General features: G+C 37.3%; 1 protein-coding gene across 1 annotated transcript in view; it reads left to right on the forward strand.

Moving 5' to 3' along the window:
* LOC134601906 (extracellular calcium-sensing receptor-like) overlaps positions 1-20,245 on the forward strand; it is a 36,576-nt gene that overhangs the window by 7,769 nt on the left and 8,562 nt on the right. Inside the window, exons 3-4 of the mRNA XM_063446410.1 lie at positions 1,882-2,712; positions 7,123-7,350. Of these exons, the coding sequence (XP_063302480.1) occupies positions 1,882-2,712; positions 7,123-7,350 (1,059 nt within the window). The remainder of the gene's footprint in view (positions 1-1,881; positions 2,713-7,122; positions 7,351-20,245) is intronic.

Genomic DNA, 20,245 nt, shown 5'->3' on the forward strand with positions numbered 1-20,245 from the left:
TGTAACTGGGCTTTTTTGTGGCATTGGCACAGTAAGGTTTCTTTCTGGCAACTCGACCATGCAGCTAATTTTTGTTCAAGTATCGTCGTATTGTGCTCTTTGACACAACCGCACTGTATTTTTCCAGAGTATTTCTCCTGAGATTACCTGTGGGCTTTTCTTGGGTATCCCGAACAATTCTTCTGGCAGTTATGGCTGAATTCTTTCTTGGTCTACCTGACCAAGGTATAAAGAGATCCCTGATCTGACTGGCATTTTCAAGCCTTTGGATATTTTTTTTATATCCTTTTCCATCTTTATAAAGTTCCATTAACTTGATACACAGGTCTAAAGTCAGTTCTCCCCCCCTCCCCCCCCATGGCTCAGTATCTAGCCTGCTCAGTGCATCCACGTGAGAGCTAACAAGCTCATTGACTATTTATACACAGACACTAATTGCAATTTATAAAGCCACAGGTGTAGGAAATTAACCTTTAATTGCCATATTAATCTGTCTGTATCACCTTGTGTGTCTATAACATGGCCAAACATTCAGCATGCTACCCTTCCTGCAAGGTAACAACAACAAAGGAAAATCATTCAATTTCATTTTAATAATTAGTAATTTAATAAAGCCCATATACAAACATTACACCCCTATATACACACACTGTACATGAATGAGCGGGTGTGGCCAGGGAGGGACGCTGTGAAGATTCTCTGTACAAGGCACCTTAAGTCCTAATGCCAGCCATGCTCCTTGTCTAACATCCCAAAAAACAGGGCATGCAGTTAGAAAGATGATTGAATGCATGGCTGTTCACCATTTGTCACCAATAGACATAGGAAGAACTTTTTTCCTTGTCTACCCTACTTTTTATATTTTCCCCTTACCCGTTCCAACCAGCGAATGGGAGTAGATATTAGACTAGAAACCTGACTTTTTAACCACTATCATTCTTAACCCATGGCCAGACAGCCAATGTCAAGGACTTTGGGGGACATATTTTTGGGGGTGTTGCTATATTTCTCTATTACTCCACCAATATCTCAAGCACTAGCAAGAACTCTGAACCAATCATTGCCATCCAAGATGGACAGAATCACACTTGAAAATGCAGAAGTGTGGTTTCTGATTTATCAGTGCAGCTTAAAGGGATTGTATTATGGCTTCAAAATAGTTTTATGAAAAATAAATAAACAAATAAATAGATATAACAATAATAATAATAATAGTGATAATAATTATAAAGGAAATAAAAGAAAGTTGGCCCTGCAATTCGTCGTATTCCACAATGATCATTTCAGTGAGCTGTAGTAACTATAATTCTTGATGGGAGCATTTCCTGATATCATAAACATTTTTGTTGTTGTTTGGGAGTCCCACTAAAATATTTCAAGCAAACTAAAAATTACTTCCAGATATTAATCTGTCTAAAGAGAAACACCAGAGGTTTGGACTCAAACTGTATTCACGTTTTTTTTTTTTTTTTTTTTGTGGGTGGGGGGGGGGGGGGGGTAGTTTTGATGGTGTTGATTTTTTTTTTTTTGGTGGGGGGGGGGGTCAATTTGTAATTCTGCATCATACATATGCTTTCCATTATAATTTTCCATTACTAAATGTTAATGTGTAGCATCTTCTGAAGGTTCTGGTAGAGTTTTTTCAATTTGCCTCTCACTATATATTTATATATATATATATATATATATATATATATATATATATATATATATATATATATATATATATATATATATATGTATGTATATATGTATATATATATATATAGTAAAATAATGTTTTCTATAGTAAAATAAGATATGTTCCAGATTAGTATTTAGTAGAATTTATTAACTTATTGTTTGTCTTTAATGCCAGTTTAATTTTCTATTTCCCAACAGATCAGTCACATTTCGACTAGTCCTCAATTAAGCGACATCAATATGTTTCCCTCTTTCTTCAGGACTGTCCCCAGTGATATTTTTCAGTCTAGTGGTATTGCCCAACTGGTATTGAATTTTGGATGGACATGGGTGGGGATATTGGGTGTAGATGATGACTATGGCCAACAGGGAATTCAGACAGTCACTCAAGAAATAGTCAAGGCTGGTGCGTGTGTTGCTTTTACTGAAAATATTCTTAGTAGGCTACCAGACCGTAATGCTCCTCAAATTGTCAAGGTGATGAAGGACTCAACAGCCAATGTTGTGATTGTCATTTGCAATGGTGTTATTTTGGTTCCTATTTTCGATGAGATGTTGTTAAAAAAAGTAACCAAAAGAATATTTGTTGCCAGTGAAGCATGGTCCACATTCACACTGAACAACATGGAGAAATATTCTGAGCTACTTGTTGGCACTATTGGTTTAGCTATTCCCCGTGGAACAATACCAGGGCTTAGAGAGTTCTTCAACAAAGTCCACCCATCTATGACTTTAGGAAGGAGCTGGGCAAAGATTGTATGGGAAAAATCATTTGGATGCAAATATTTAGACATTAAAAATGTCACCATGTCTACAAGTATGCAAATAAAGCAGTGTACCGGAGAAGAAAAACTAGAAAGCATTCAGAACAACTACAATGATGTTTCAAGTTTAAGAATCACCTACAATATTTACACTGCGGCTCATGTTTTGGCCAGAGCACTGGAAGATCTTAAAAGCTGCAATAAGGCAGAAGGTCCTTTCATCCTTGGTAGATGTGCAGACATTTGGAACTTCAAGTCATGGCAGGTAAATATTTAATGTATCTCTTTATTTGCTCTATTTATTTTGTTGTAAAGGTAACTGTTATAAATAAGAAAACAGAGCGAAAAAATAGGTAGTGGGTAACCGACTACGTCCTTAACCCAAATGGAACAGTCACCAGTACTGTACCAAATGGGACAGTCCCAGTCTGGCCCCGCTTAGCCTATTGTACCGCAGGGAGACTCCAGGGGTCTCCAGGGGCTTGACCCCTAAACTATATCAATGCCAAACAGACAGAAACAGATGCTCAAGGTCTCAAACTACAAAAGTAAATGAGACCCTATGCATACCTGGATATATGTATAAAGTTTGTAGAAGGGTACTATATACAGATACTGGAGGCTGAATCCCCCTAGCCAGGGAGGACAGTGCCACAAAATGAATAGATAATTGGAACAATCAAAATACATAAAAGAACTCAAAAATTAAATAAATGAAGTATATACAACTAATTCACTCTCCATTATCTAATGGATCTGGGATAAGTCGAGGACTATTCTGGGATAGAGGGACAAAAAATAAAAAATCCTTTAATGATAGTAGTCAATAAATATATCCATATCCCTGTCTCTGCTGCTTACCCAGCCATACAGAGTTAATGAGTAGATGAATGGATGAAGATTAAACAACAATAGTTTAAATTAAATCAAAATGAATGAAGTATATACAACTTGTACGATCTCTACTGTCTAATGGGTCTGGGATATAGTCAAATGAGAGAGGACTATTATGGGATAGAGGAAAAAATTCCAATTAATAATCAATATCCATATCCCTGCCCCTGGTGCTTTCCCAGCCGGCGTTTCTAGCATTTATTATTTTTTTGTGTTTCTCACATGGGCACAGATTGAACACTTTGGGTGGGGAGCATTTTTTACCATGCTCTGTATCACCGTTTTTTGTTGATTTTCTTTCATACTTTCTCTATTATGTCTATCTAGCTAGCTGAAAAGGGAGAGAGGCTTTATAACTATATTTGTCAAGTACATTTAGTACTGACCTCTTATCCTATCCTATGCTTCTTTCACTATATTGCTCTATCCCTTGCTTACAGCATCTCTGTGATACAGTCTGATTGTTAGTGCTGCCTTGTTTAATTAACTTTTATGTTGATTATCTGTATCCACTTAGGATGACAAATTAGTTCTAAGCACTAACTTTGGAGCGGATAATAGCTATATATATGTGGCTGGGCAAGCACCAGGGGCAGGGATATGGATATGGATTATTAATTGGAATTTTTTCCTCTATCCCATAATAGTCCTCTCTCATTTGACTATATCCCAGACCCATTAGACAGTAGAGATCGTACAAGTTGTATATACTTCATTCATTTTGATTTAATTAAAACTATTGTTGTTTAATCTTCATCCATTCATCTACTCATTAACTCTGTATGGCTGGGTAAGCAGCAGAGACAGGGATATGGATATATTTATTGACTACTATCATTAAAGGATTTTTTATTTTTTGTCCCTCTATCCCAGAATAGTCCTCGACTTATCCCAGATCCATTAGATAATGGAGAGTGAATTAGTTGTATATACTTCATTTATTTAATTTTTGAGTTCTTTTATGTATTTTGATTGTTCCAATTATCTATTCATTTTGTGGCACTGTCCTCCCTGGCTAGGGGGATTCAGCCTCCAGTATCTGTATATAGTACCCTTCTACAAACTTTATACATATATCCAGGTATGCATAGGGTCTCATTTACTTTTGTAGTTTGAGACCTTGAGCATCTGTTTCTGTCTGTTTGGCATTAACTGTTATAAATGAATAGCATTGAATTGCACATGAATTGGTGATTCATTTTATCTAGCTCAATATGTTAAAGGAATACTTCACGCACCATAATTACTTCTGTAATGGGTATGTTGCCAGGAGTACCCTCTTGCCCCCATTGTTAGTAATCAAACCAATTTAGAGAAGTTTAACTGCTTACCTTAGAGCTTGCATCAGCTCTCTGTCTGAGCAAAACCCTGGAGTTCAGGGCTAGCTCATTGGCTGGAAGGGTCAGGTGAGGGACCTCAGCCAAGTCCTACTCCACTGAGCTTAGATCAGACAAGAAGTTTCCAGTTCTCACTAATGCTGTAATGGAGGATGCGAGTGGCACCTGACAAAACCCACTTAAGAATTTAATTTGTATATATAAAAAAAAACACCATAGTGATAATGGTGTTTGGAGTGTTCCTTTAAATGTAATTGGTATAACTTTATGTTTGCACTTATAATCCATCTTATTTTAACCCCTTAAGGACACATGACATGTGTGACATGTCGTGATTCCCTTTTATTCCAGAAGTTTGGTCCTTAAGGGGTTAAAGGTAATAACAAAACATATCACAGCTTGGTGATAAAAGCCAGTTCACGCATTTCAAGTGTTCCAGCTCAAGCACACATTGTGCAACTAATAAAGCTGTTGATTATTTGCAACAGGTGTGCTTGATAAAACACCTGTTTTGCATATTTGTACAAGGGGTTGAATAATTTAGAAACTGGAGAAGTTATTATAAGATACATTTTCTGTTGAATTTGGGAAATCCGCTTGAAGCATTGGACTGGTAAGTGCCGGCGAGACATATTACAGAAATGCTCTTGTTGTACAAATAATGTTTCATACAATTCATAAAATAATATTAAATCATGAGACCAATTATTCACAGATCAGGTGGGATATGTACCTTAATTTACATTTTGGAGCTTAACATTTGTAGAACTATGCTACTAGCCAGTACTTAACAGTTACTCACCACTGCAAGTCTGTTATACCTCCTCACGGCCCGCGCTGCTCCGGTCCTGCCGTCTGCACTGCTCCTCCAGGCTCTGCTGACATCCGGCCGACAACGCGCACACGTCCAGGTGCACGCGCACGACCGGGAACACGCTCGGGGGTGCGCACATACATGCGCTAGGGTTGTGAGGCTTGTCTCCGGCCCCCTAAAGTGATATTACCATGTTTTACCTGTGAACTGGTACTCTATTTATATACTGCCCTATTTTGTTCCCTAGCCTATCAGCTCTCTCCTAGCCCTATTTATACCTCCCTCTTACATCACTTCCTTGCCCTGTCGTGGTTTATTGTAGCCCGAGAGTGCGTTCTGTTAACTTGTCTTTCCTGGTATCTGACTTCGGCTTGTCTCTGATTTTCCGTATTTCTGGATTCCCTGACCTTTGGCTTTGATTATCGTTTATCCGTACTTCTCCTACCCTGACCTTGGCTCGTCTGACCATTCTGTTTTTTTCCTATTTTTCTCTTCACGTTAAGTCTGGTCACTTTAAGGACCGGTAATACGTCTAGCTAAGTTGCCCTTTAGTCCTATAGTTAGCGTGTCAGGGGAGTTATACCTTGCAAAGGGCAAGCAAAGGCAGAGCGGGCCGCATTCAGCCCACAAGGACCATCTTTGCAGCCCGGCGAGCCGCGAGTACATGCTGGTGTTATAGCAGAGTAGGCACCTGCTTTCTCCACATTGAAGGTGCCTACTTTGCTAAAACTTACCTGGCCGGGGAGGAAGGCCAGCGAGGGAGCTCAAGCTTCCTGCTCCTCACTGCTCCCTCACCCGCGCGGTTTGTAGTGATGCCAGGGCGCCAGCGCGTGGGAGGAAGCAGTGAGGAGCAGATAGAAGGACCCCAGGGAGATGCCCCACATCGGCTCCAAAAGGTAGGGAGCAATAAAGAAAATAATGTGTAACTGTGTGTATGTGAGTGTCTGTCAGTGTGTGTCTGTCTGTCTGTCAGTGAGTATGTGTGTGTGTGTGTGTGTGTGTCTGTCAGTAAGTGAGTGTGTGTGTGTCTGTGTGTCTGTCTGTCAGTGAGTATGTGTGTCTGTCTGTCAGTGAGTATGTGTGTATGTCAGTGAGCATGTGTAAGCATGTCAGCGGGAGGATCAGATTTGGGACAGGGTGGTAGAGGGGGGTGCTGTGGTTTAGTAGAGGGGGGGGACTGGGATTTAGTAGAGGGAGGTGCTATGGTTTAGTAGAGGGGGATGCTGTTTTTTTTATATACTGTACTTTTAAAAATAAACCTACGTTTCTATGAAAATGTAAGTAATTTTTTTCTTGTTTATGTGGCCTGTGCCAGACTTTGAGTTTGACATGCTTGGCATAGGGGCATACATTTTCACTCACTGATGCATGTTTGTTTGAAACATATCACATATCATGTTTTCCAACTATATCCAGAAAGTGAATCCTCAACAGTCTCACAACCCACTACCTGGCCTATAGCTGTTTCATTTAAGTGTATTCACATATTTTGTAAGATCTTATTTTAATTCATTGTTTTTGTTTGATTAGTTTATAAAATCTTAAATTAAACATTTCAGATTAAAACAGATAAAACTGTGTCTACTCATGCTCTCTGCAATTAATAAGCTCCACATGTCCTCTCTTTCAGCTCTTGCATTACATGAAGAAAGTGAAGCTCAAACTAAGCAGCGGGAGGGAGCTTTACTTTGATAGAAACGGTGACCCACCTGCTGTTTATGACATTCTAAACTGGCAGCAGGGCCCAAATGGTACCATAAGGCATGTCAACGTGGGCAGTTATGACATGTCAGCATTTCTTGGACAAGTCTTCACCATCAACACCAGTGCCATAGTCTGGGGAACTAAAGACCAACAGGTAACATAATACATGATCATCTTTTCCATGACTCATTGGACGTAAAAAAAATAAACAGAAATTTTAGAGAATTAATAAGGATAATTAAAAAAAAGAAAGAAAGAAAGAAAGAAAGAAAAAAAAGTACATTTTGAAAAAAATATATTAGCAGAGAATCCTTAACTTCATTCTAATTTACCTTTTTTGTTGTCATAAATTAGCCAATTTATGATATGACTTTCCATGCCATCCTCCACATATTGGTCTTTAGAGGTTATCATGGAACGTCCTAACATTTTGGTGTGACTCGGGTTAAATCCCTGCTCACTTTAGGAAGACCCAGATATCAGTTGAAATCTGGTATTAGTCTCTTTCAGCTGGGGTAAAATTTATACTGATAGATGTGATGATGCAGCTGCAGTGAGTTTGATGTTTCCAGTATCCAGAGAAAACACCCACAGAGCATGAATAGATCCTGCCATAGTCTCCCTGCATTATTATTATTATTATTATTATTATTATTGCCATTTATATAGTGCCAACAGATTCCGTAGCGCTTTACAATATTATAAGAGGGGGATTTAACTATAAATAGAACAATTACAAAAAAACTTACAGGAACGATAGGTTGAAGAGGACCCTGCTCAAACATGCTTACATTCTATAGGAGGTGGGGTGTAAAACACAATAGGACAGGAATTTGCAGTCAAATAAGGTGGGCTGCTTTTTAGGAGAGAGCAAGAGACAAGTATGTAAGGTAGAGGTTAATCTGGGAAGTTTTCCTAAAGAGATGGGTTTTAAGGCACTTCTTAAAGGATGCAAGACTAGAGGACAGTCTGATGGGGCTAGGCATTCTATTCCATAGGAAGAGAGACGCCCGCGAGAAGTCGGACAGGAGGTGATCAACGGACAGGAGGTGATCACAGGCAGAGCGGAGAGATCGAGAAGGGACATACCTATGGATCTGTGAAGAGATATAAGAGGGGCTAGAGTTGTTCAGTGCTTTATAGGTGTGAATTAATACCTTAAATTGACTCCTATAGCATACAGGAAGTCAATGTAAGGACTGACAGAGGGGTGAGGTGTGAGAGAACCGACTAGAGAGGAAAATCAGTCTGGCGGCAGTGTTCATTATGGACTGTAGTGGTGCAGTACGGCTTTTGGGAAGACCAATCAGGAGAGGGTTACAATAATCCATGCGGGAAATTACTAGAGCATGGACAAGCTCCTTGGTAGCTTCTTGCGTAACATATTGGATGTGAGGCTCAAATGTGAGGCCAGAATAAAGTATGATGCCAAGACAGCGCGCTTGCAAGGATGGACTGATGTGGGTACCACAAACTTTAAGGGAGAGTGAACAAGGAGGATCAGTATTAGGAGGAGGAAAGACAAGGAGCTCAGCTTTAGAGAGATTGAGTTTCAGAAAGCGGGAGAACATCCAGTCAGAGATGGAAGAAAGGCAAGCAGTGACTCGCTGCAGGATGGCAGGGGAGAGGTCCGGGGAGGAGAGATATATCTGGGTGTCATCAGCGTACAGGTGGTAGTGGAATCCAAAAGAGGTAATAAGTTTGCCAAGAGAGGCAGTATAAAGATAAAATAGAAGGGGACCAAGTACAAAGCCTTGGGGGACTCCAACCAAGACAGGACGAGGGGAGGAGGTATCATTAGAAAAGGAGAAACTGAATGAGCGTTGGGAAAGATAAGAGGAAAACCACGAGAGGACAGAGTCAAAGAGACCGAGCGATTGAAGAGTTTGAAGAAGGAGAGCATGATCAACGGTGTCAAAGGCAGTAGAGAGGTCAAGAAGAATTAGTATGGAGTAGTGGCCTTTGGATTTAGCTGCTATTAGGTCATTAGTAACTTTGATAAGATCAGTTTCAGTTGAGTGGAGGGGGAGGAAGCCAGATTGAAGAGGGTCAAAGAGAGAGTTGGAATTGAGGAAGTGAGACATACGGGTAAAGACAAGTCTTTCCAGAAGCTTTGAGAAAAAAGGGAGCAGGGATATAGGACGATAGTTAGAGGGGGAGGATGGGTCAAGAGATGTTTTTTTCAGGATAGGTACTACAGTGGCATGTTTAAGTTCAGCAGGGACAATGCCAGAAGAGAGAGAGCAGTTGAAGATGTGCGTTAAGGAAGGCACAAGACAAGTGGAGAGAGATCTGGTAAGGTGAGATGGGACAGGATGGAGCGGGCAAGTGGTAGGGCGAGAGGAAAAGAGAAGAGCAGCCACCTCTTGGTCAGTAGCTGGGGAGAACGTCTGAAGGGTAGGAAAGGCATGATCTATGTGTGGTTGAGAAAGGGAATGGCAAGGAGGGGAGAATTTTTTCCTTAGCTGTTTAATCTTGTCGGTAAAGTAACATGCAAAGCTATTGGCAGTAAGGTTAGTTTGGGGGGTGGCCACAGCAGGGCAAAGAAAAGAATTAAAGGTGGCAAAGAAATGCCTGGGATTATGGGAGTATGAAGTAAGGAGAGAGGAAAAGTAGGACTGTTTGGCGAGGGCAAGGACTGCGCTGTATGTGAATCTATAATGGAGAAAGTCTGACTGGGTGCAAGACTTCCTACAGGAGCGTTCAGCACAACGGGAGCATCTTTGCAGGTAGCGTGTTGATTTAAACAAAAACAACAATATATGTGAAACACAACCCCAGTGAGAAATGTATAAATTTGGAGCAAACCGGGACTTCCCCTGAATTTTGGGTGAAGTGTCCTGGATGAATCCCCGAAGACTTCCTCTTGTCTTCAATAGATATATGCAAATAGGATAGGGGAAAATCTGCTAAACACAAGCAAAATAAAGAAACATAGCGTATAACTGTGTGGGGACTGGTGTTAATGTGTAATCACAATTGGACACTCACAAATTATTGGAGTTAAAACAGCCTTGAAAGGTATCTCTTTCTTCAGTATCCAATGTGTTGTCCCTCTTCACATATTCATCAGCGGATGGATGTATATATCTCAGAAGACAAAATATATACAGAAATTGTAGTGCACTTCCAGAGTTTAAGTAAAAAAAGTTTTAATAACTTACATTCAGGTAAAAAATAAACAGCATGTCACCATAAGACGTCCTACGCATTTCGTCCTTGGACTGGACTTCCTCAGGGACTTGGTGAGATAAGGTGCAATCACAAATATTAACAGCAATAAAAATATCCCTCCCGCAGTCCTTTTATACATCCCCATTTGGTGTTCAAAGTCTTTCAGCTGGTGTTCATTTTTCGTTTTTCGCGGTCTTGGGCCGAATGACGTCATCGCGTACGCCACGTGCGTTCCACCATGCGTTCCACAGACCCGGAAGTGGGTCGCGATCGTTGGTCTGTTTCCATTGCATAGACTCAGAACATGTGTAGACGGGTGCACCAAACGGAGAACCAAACGGTTCTCTGGATGGCACTTACAATTATAAAACAAAATCAGAACTGTATATTTACCATATAACGTGTTGGTAAAGGCATATGTATACATCCCTTTTTATGAGAGAAAAAATAAAAGATAAAAGTTGCTAGAAGTTGCTTCCCTTACATATTTTATGTTTTTTATGCTTTTCACATCATTTATGCAGCATATGTAATAAGAGGATAATAATATCATTTATAAAAAACATAGGGAGAGGATAGTGATGTCACTTATAGAAAACATATAAGGAAAGAATAGCGATATGATTTAACATCTTATGATTCTGGTACCATAAACAGTGTATATATACTGATATCGATATGATAGTGAAACCCGTTTATGTTGCACCTTTGTTTCTTTCTGTTTAAAGGTAAATACAATAAGTTATATGTCTTTTGGGTGACAATCAAAAATATCCTAAGAGATAAATGATAAAAAATAATACAAAAAAACGGAATAAGAAAATTAAGTAAAATTTGGAATCACAATGGGAAAAAATATAAATAAAAATAAAAATAAAAATAAAAATAAAGATAAAAATAAAAAATAAAAAATAAAAATAAAAATAAAAATATAAATAAAAATAAAATTAAAATTAAAAATAAAAATAAAAAAATCTAATAAAGATAAAAAGATAAGTAAGACAAAATAATAATAATAGGGATAAAATACAAGTAAATCCTTTATTTTTCGAAAGAAGAAAAGGTGCAATAATTCCCACGTTTTACAAAAAACGAATATAAAATTGATGGTTCTTTTTTTTTTTTTTTTTTTTTTTTTTTTTTTTTTTATTTCAGACAGTACCTGCCGGTAATTTTCTGTTGCCATTCATATAGTTCGGGCTATGGTACTAAGTCATCATTAATATTTCGCATTATCAATAACAAAAGAAAAAAAAAAACATAAAGACAATACGCAACTGACATACAGATGGTGATTACGATCCTCAGTAATGTTCCCATAATAATAATTAGAGTAACTAGCTAATTATCTTAGCATATATTTCTTTTATAGGTTAAAATGCACACAACTTATTTAGCCATTTATCTATTTCCACCTTTTTTTTTTTTTTTAGGTTTACATTTAAGCCGCTTTCCATTTTTAGCTGAAATGTTAACTGATTTTTTATGGTTTCCCAGTTTGGTATATTATTAGTTCTCCATCTTCTGGCTATAGAGATCTTTGTCGCTATTAACGCATGCGTAAGAAAGTATTGAAGGTCCATATTATATTGGCTAAGATTTAAGTGTAATATGAGTAATTCTGGAGACAGAGGTATTTTAGAGTCGGTTATTTCTTGAATTTTGTCTATAAACATTTCCCATAATTCTATTATCAAGGGGCAGCTCCACCAAATGTGTAGCATGTCTCCCACCGCACTATCACACCGCCAGCAAGTCGCTGATATGTTATGATCCATTTTATTCAAGCGACTTGGGACCAGGTATAGTCTATTTATAATCTTAAAGTGTAACTCAGCTAAATTTAAGCATTTAATATGTTTAGCCACAGACACCCAAGCTTTTTCCCAATCACTTTTTTCCAGTTTTTTCTTTATTTTCAAATCTTTCTCCCATTTCTCAATGGCCGGAAAAATAATATCTTCTTCCTTGAGTCTTAGTATCGAGTTACACTTTTTTAATAAATTTTTCGTGTCATTCGCTTTCAGCAGCTGACATAACTTACATTTAACTTCTGAATGTTCTTTGTCTAGTGCTTTACTTAAGTAACTATTGATCCTTATAAAGTTATATTTTTCTTTTCCTGGCAGAGCAAATTCTGTATTTAATTGTTCAAATGATTTAAGATTTGGTCCAATCATTAGATCTTCTATGTTTTGAATACCTACTTTGTCCCAATTTTTTAGATTTAGATCTTCTATATTATTTTCCAAAATTGAAATTGGTAAAGTATTGATGATACGGTTATTAAGACCCATATTTTTTCTTATTTTGTTCCAAGCTTCTACAATATTTTGTAACACTATACTTTCAGAACATGGTTGGCAGTTGTCTTTCTTTTTTTGCGTCAGCCAAAAAAGGGTAGACAGATCTTTATTATTTGACATTTTTTTTTTCTATTGCATACCATCTCTCATGTTTAGTCTCTGTATGTTGTGAAATAATGCAATGAGAGAGAATGCTCGCTTGATAGTATTGTTGGATCAGCGCAAGTCCCACTCCTCCATTTGCTTGTTTAATCGCCAAGAATTTTCTTGCCAGCCTCGGTTTCTTTGATTGCCATATAAATTTAGAAAAAGATTGTTGAATAAGTGATAGCCAGCTGTCAGGTACCTTCAAAGGGAGCATTCTGAATAGGTATAACCACTTTGGTAAAACATAGGATTTAACTATATTTATACGGCCCCACCATGAAAATTCCAGATTTTTCCAATCTTTTAGTAGCTTGTTCATTTTTAGGAGTAGTGGGAGGAAGTTAATCTCAACAATTTTGCTTGGATCTGTACAAATATTAATTCCCAAATAATTAAACGATTTTTCAATCCAGGTAAAATCGAACTTCTTTTTTATCTCTTTTTTTTCTTCCATATTTACATTACTCGCCAAAATGGTTGATTTATCTGTATTTAATCTGTAACCAGAGACCTGCGAAAACTTTTCTATAATTGTCATGAGCTGTGTTATTGATTGTAACGGATTTTCTAAAGTTATAATCACATCATCTGCATAGAGGTTTATTTTTATATTTTCTTTCTTATGGTCAAAACCCGAGATGTTTTCTTCTTGTCTGATGGCAGATGCCAAAGGTTCTAATGAGATTATATAGAGTAAAGGGGATAACGGACATCCCTGTCGTGTTCCGTTAGATAATGGAAACCACTCTGAGCTAAAGCCGTTCCCCTTTATTCTTGCTGTTGGACCAGTGTATAGGGCGCAAATGTTCTCAAGAAGTCTTCCCTCCAATCCGAATCGCTGAAGTGTTTGTCTCATGAACTCCCAGTTGACCCTGTCAAATGCTTTCTCAGCATCTAAGGACAGGGTCAACATGGGAGTTCCGGTGGTCCAAGCGGAATCCAATATGTCAATCAATCTTCTGATATTATGGGTTGAGGACCTCCCTGGGACAAACCCGACTTGGTCTCTGTTTATTATTTCTGATATGATTTTTTTTAAACGTTCTGCTATCATAGCAGAGTATATTTTGATGTCGGTATTCAACAATGAGATTGGACGATAATTCTTTATCTTCTCTGCATCCTTTTCTTGTTTAAGGATAGGCACTATATTTGCTTGTAACAGTTCTGCCGGTATGCTATTAGGTGTAACAAAGGAATTGTAAACTTCGCTTAAATCCGTTTTAATATTATTTCCTAACAGTTTGTAGAAAAGGTTATCAAATCCATCTGGACCAGGTGATTTATTCTTTTTTAATTTGTTGATACAGAAGATCAGTTCTTCTTCTTGAAAAGTTTTATTAAGCTCCTGCAGTTGTGTTTGTGAGATTTTTGGACTCTTTATGTTCTCAAGAAATGCGCTAATGTTCTCCGTTTTGATAGGGTCTTTAGTATTGTATAGATCTTGGTAGTAATTTTTGAAGGCTTCTGCTATTTTTTCAGGTCTCAAGATAGTCTCTCCATTATCAATAATTTTGGTGATGATTCTTTTCGATTTTTCTTTTTTTATTCTGTTCGTCATTAGTTTTTCTGCTCTGTTTCCGGTGTAGTACCATTTTTGTTTTAAGTAATGTAACGCATTCTTTGCCTTTGTCATAAGATGTTCATTAATTAATTTTTCAATGTCTATAATTTCGTTAGTAATACTCCGAGATGGTTTCTTTTTATTTTGTTCAAGTAAATCATCTAGTTTTATGTACAATTCAGCTAAATTTGCCTTTTTTTTATTTAGTTTATTATCTCTTGCTGTTAAGCTTATAAAAAGGCCCCTTATTACTGATTTGTAAGCACACCAAGTCATTGCTGGAGAGACATCTTTATTTCTGTTTTCTTTGAAAAAATAATCTGTTGTGTCTTTAATTTGTTTAAGGTTATCTTCATTTTTAAGTAACCAGTCTTTCATTTTCCAGTCAGCTCTTGTTCTTTGATATTGTTCTTTTATATCTAGGATGACCGGATTATGGTCTGACCATGTAGTAGCTGTTATAAAAACCTTTTTGATTTGGCTCGCTAAGTTTCTGTCTCCCAAAAAGAGATCAATTCTAGAGTATGAGCAGAAAGCTTTTGAGAAACAGGAAAAATCCTTCTCCTTCGTATGAAATATCCTCCAATAATCTAAGAGTTGTGCTTGTTTAATTAATTCAGAAAATGTTTTAGCAGTCATCTTCATATTTCCATAGTTACAAGTTTTTGTTTTAGAGCTCCGGTCCATCTCAATATCGGGTACACAGTTAAAATCTCCCATAACAATAACTCGACCCATTTTCACGCGTTCCATTTTATTCAGCACTTTTTTAATAAAAGCAATTTGTGATTGATTTGGTGCGTATATGTTCACTAACGTATATTTTTGATTGTTAATTTCTGCTACTAATATAATGTATCTACCTTCCAAATCAATTTCTTGGTATATAATTTTTAATGATATATTATCCTCTTTTCTTTTTTTGACTCATAGAAGCACTGATTATAGTAGGAAAAAATTTAGATTTAAGATTATTTTTATCTTGTGTTCTCCAGTGGGTTTCCTGTAGGGCTGCAATCTGGATTTGTTCTTTTTTGAGAAACTCAAGGATTGTATATCTTTTAAACTGTGAGTTTATCCCCTGTGCATTAATCGTCGCTAGTCTCATTTTATTTTATATATCCTATTTCTTTTCCTTCGAGGACTGGTAAATTCACCATCTGTACTAACAAACATATAAAACACAACATAAAACGTACAATGTCTGCCTTTTACTAGGCAGAAAGCAATGTATCTATTTCCTCCCTTGTGTTCCTCCCTACCTAGGCCTCCCGTAGCCTTCAGGGGGAAGTCCTGCCAAAAACACAGGGAGAGAAAACAACAGTCCCAAAACGGCACCGATTCTCTAATCAGTGACGTCGCAAAAATCCCCATTCTCTATGCTCGCAGAAAAAATGTCGAGATCTGCGAGCTAGAGTTTCTCCTTGGCCGGACGGGTGTAGTGGATAAAATAATACCAGAAGGGGAAAAAAAAAAAAAAAAAAAAAAAAAATTGTTTTTTCTTTATTTTTTATTTGTTTCATATTTTACCCAAATAGCACCTACATTCAATCTTAGTGTAGATTCGTTTGTTTTGTATCAAAATATTTCTATAAAGTGACACCCAGTTTTTCTTCCTTTCTCTTTCTTTCTTCCTTTATTTGATCTAAATAGCCTTTTAGTTAAACCCAAAAAAAATTGTTTTTAGTGTATTTAGTGTATTTTCTATTTTAATATGTCTTTAAATCCAGGATTTTACTTCTATTTTATATCATGGTCTTTCTATCAAATTACCTCTTACTATATCGTGTATTTTCTTATTATTATTGTGGTTATTATAAACACCCCTTTCCTTCTCTTTTTCCTCCCCTATTTTTTTTCTCCCTCTATTCCCTTCTCTTTTCTTCTCTTTATCCCTTCTTTCCCCCATTTTCTTAGTTTTCAGGAGAGATTTAAATTAATAATGTGAAACCACCCATTACATTTCTGTGGTCTCTAGTGTAGCTTTAATCCTAATTTATTTTTTTATTTAGTGTCTTATATGTGCGAGAAAAAAAAAAAAAAAAAAAAAAAAAAAAAAAAAATTATCTCATGCCATGTCTTATGTTAAATTCCCTTCTAGTAGCCATTGTTCTAATTTCTGCGGTTTATCAAAAGTCAGTCTTTGGTTATTATATGTTAAATTTATGCGTGTCGGGAATCCCCAGGCATATTTAATTGCATTTTTTCTAAGGACCTCTGTCTGGTTAATAAAAAGTTTCCTTTGAAGTCTGGTCTGGTATGAGAGATCCTGAAAAATCTTAATTTGATGGAAGATTGACCCCTTCAGGTCTTTTGTTGTCATTGCCTTCATAATTTGTATCTTAAAACGGAATGATTGTAGGCAAATAATTATGTCTCTCGGGGCTTGTTCTGGTATATTATCAAGTTTACGTAGTCTATGACATCTTTCAATGCCGCTTGTGCCATTATCTGAATTAACCCCCAGGAACAGAAAAAACTCTACACAATACTTTTCTAAATTTGCCTTTGCAACAGTCTCCGGGACCCCCCTAATTCGGAGGTTTTGTCTTCTGGATCTATCTTCTAAATCCACAATCTTCTTTTTCAGGCTCTCTAGGTTTTCATCCAGTTTATTTATATTATCCGTATTGTTTTTTTGTTGTATCTTTATTTGGTCCGTCTTCTCTTCTAGCATTACCACTCTTCTTCCTATATTTATGATCTCATTTTTTATTTCTCTAGATTGCAGGTTTATTTCTTCTTTTATTTTCTCAAATTGTATCTCCAAGCATTTGGATAAGTAACCGGCAGTAATAGATACATTTTCTTCCCAAGAGCTATCTGACAAGGTTTTGTCTATCTCAGTCTCTTTAGAGTCCAATATAGGTATTGATTCTTCTTGTATAGATTTAGTACTACTCCCCTTATTTAATTGGGGAGAAAAAAAAACCTGAAGTCCTCCTTTCTGTGGCTGGTTCTTGTTTTTTAGCAGTTTTTTTAACATTCTGTTTGCCTTCTGGGTTTTTTTTTGAGGCCATTTCCTCCTCCTATCTTTCCCTTCTTTTTCACTTTCTCTTTCTATTAGCGTTCTATTTCTTTGTTTTTTTATATATCTCTTTTCCCTTTTTTCTTTTTATTTATATATATTTTTTTTTTTTTTTTTTTTTATCATTAATATATAAATATTTTTTTGTGTTCCTATATTTTTTTTTCAGTGAAGTTTCCTTTGAGTCTTAGTAGTTCTTAATAATTCTTAATAAATGATTAATAAATGATTAAAGGGAGATAGGGGTAGCAATTACTGCGATAATAGTGCGATAATAGTAAATAGTACTACATATAATAGGGTATAAAACCTATATATGGACCTTAATGTACACTTAGGTACTGAGTGACTAAGTAGTATCTAAGCTCTGTTAACTAATACGTAGATCTAATATACATGTATACATGTAACATATGTCATATATCTATAGTAAACCAGCCGGTATACTTATCCACTTATCCACTTCTTCGGTTAAGCGTCCTGAGGGGTCACTCTTCTCACTCCCATCACGCCCGTCACTCCCCCTTTGCAGTACCGGACGAACAGAGACCGGTTTTCCACCTAGAAAAGTAGGCGCTTGGGATCCGTCCTCTGTCCTCTCTCTCCACTCAGCATCCGCTCAGCAACACTGCGTCGCCCCGTACCTCCAACCGCAGCAAAAAAAGCAAGTCAGGCGTCTTCCCTCACAACGTCCGGCTCTGCTCGGTGTCTCCCACCTCCCATCTTCCGGCCAAGGAAAAAAAAACCCGCGAGACGCGGCGTGCCACGTGCCACGTCCTACGTCATCCCCCCACCGATAAGGTCTCGTTGGGAAAGCTTTTTGGTCAAAGGAGCTTTTTGGAGACGAGGAAATTTGACCAAAAAGCTTTCCCAACGAGAGACTTTTTGGATCAATAAATTAAAAACACTCCAACCCTTTGGTCTAAATTTAGATATTGATTTGTGGAGTTTTTTTGAAGATTAAAAGAACCATCAATTTTATATTCGTTTTTTGTAAAACATGTGGGAATTATTGTACCTTTTCTTCTTTCGAAAAATAAAGGATTTACTTGTATTTTATCCCTATTATTATTATTTTTTCTTACTTATCTTTTTATCTTTATTAGATTTTTTTATTTTTATTTTTATTTTTAATTTTAATTTTATTTTTATTTATATTTTTATTTTTATTTTTATATTTTATTTTTATCTTTATCTTTATTTTTATTTTTATTTTAATTTTAATTTATATTTTTTCCCATTGTGATTCCAAATTTTACTTAATTTTCTTATTCCGTTTTTTTGTATTATTACCCGTCTACACATGTTCTGAGTCTATGCAATGGAAACAGACCAACGATCGCGACCCACTTCCGGGTCTGTGGAACGCATGGTGGAACGCACGTGGCGTACGCGATGACGTCATTCGGCCCAAGACCGCGAAAAACGAAAAATGAACACCAGCTGAAAGACTTTGAACACCAAATGGGGATGTATAAAAGGACTGCGGGAGGGATATTTTTATTGCTGTTAATATTTGTGATTGCACCTTATCTCACCAAGTCCCTGAGGAAGTCCAGTCCAAGGACGAAACGCGTAGGACGTCTTATGGTGACATGCTGTTTATTTTTTACCTGAATGTAAGTTATTAAAACTTTTTTTACTTAAACTCTGGAAGCGCACTACAATTTCTGTATATATTTTGTCTTCTGAGATATATACATCCATCCGCTGCTGAATATGTGAAGAGGGACAACACATTGGATACTGAAGAAAGAGATACCTTTCAAGGCTGTTTTAACTCCAATAATTTGTGAGTGTCCAATTGTGATTACACATTAACACCAGTCCCCACACAGTTATACGCTATGTTTCTTTATTTTGCTTGTGTTTAGCAGCGTGTTGATTTAGTATGCCACGGTTGGGGGCGGGTGCTCCTTGAGGTGCTTGTTTGGAGCGGTGCTGCAGTGTTCAAGGCAGAGGTGAGGGTAGTGTTATATGCAGAGATGGCCAGTGAAGTACAGGAGAGGGAAGGGATGGATAGCAGTTGTGAATCAATATCAGCTGACAGCTGCTGGAGATGAAGAGAATTAAGGTCCCTCCTGAGTTGAGGGGGGTTATGCTGAAGTTGTTGGCTGAAGGTGTGTACGAGAGAGGAAATGGAGTGTTGCAGATATTAGCTACTGTACATGCAAGAGCAGATTAGGTCAAGGGTATTGCCAGGGTGGGAGAATTAGCCCACTGTGATAGCACGAGGGAGGAAGTAATTGAAAGTAGTTTAGAGGCTGTAGAGGTCAAAGGTGGGTTAATGGGAATATTGAAGTCCCTGAGAATTAGGGATGGAATATTAGAAGAGAGGAAATAGGGTAGCCAGGCAGCAAAGTGGTCAAGGAAGAGAAGAGGGGAACCAGGGGGGCGATAAAATAGCAATGTTAGCAGAGAAGGGTTTGAAAAGGTGAATTGAATGTATTTCAAATGATGGGAAAGAGAGGGAAGGGGGAGTGGGTAGAGGTTTAAAGGAGCACACCGCCACCTTTACATGCCACACTGCTGATTGTGATCGGCCTTGGGCTTCACCAGCTGCCCTGCACTAATCGAAATGCTAATAGCAGTAAGAGATTGCTATTTTAGCTTCTGCAGTATTTTGCTGGAGTGTCCCCTATTATTAGAGATACTGATAGGATTAGGGTTAGTGTTATGTAATGCTGACTTTGGGTTAATGATGTTTTAGGGTTAGAGATAGTGTTAGGTTAAGATTGTACTATGTTCCATATATAGGTGTGTGTGTGTGTGTTAACATTAACTGCCGAAACTTAATTTAGATCCTAAACATACTAGTAATTTGACAATC

The sequence above is a fragment of the Pelobates fuscus genome, chromosome 3 (assembly GCF_036172605.1).
Source record: "Pelobates fuscus isolate aPelFus1 chromosome 3, aPelFus1.pri, whole genome shotgun sequence".
NCBI lineage: Eukaryota > Metazoa > Chordata > Amphibia > Anura > Pelobatidae > Pelobates > Pelobates fuscus.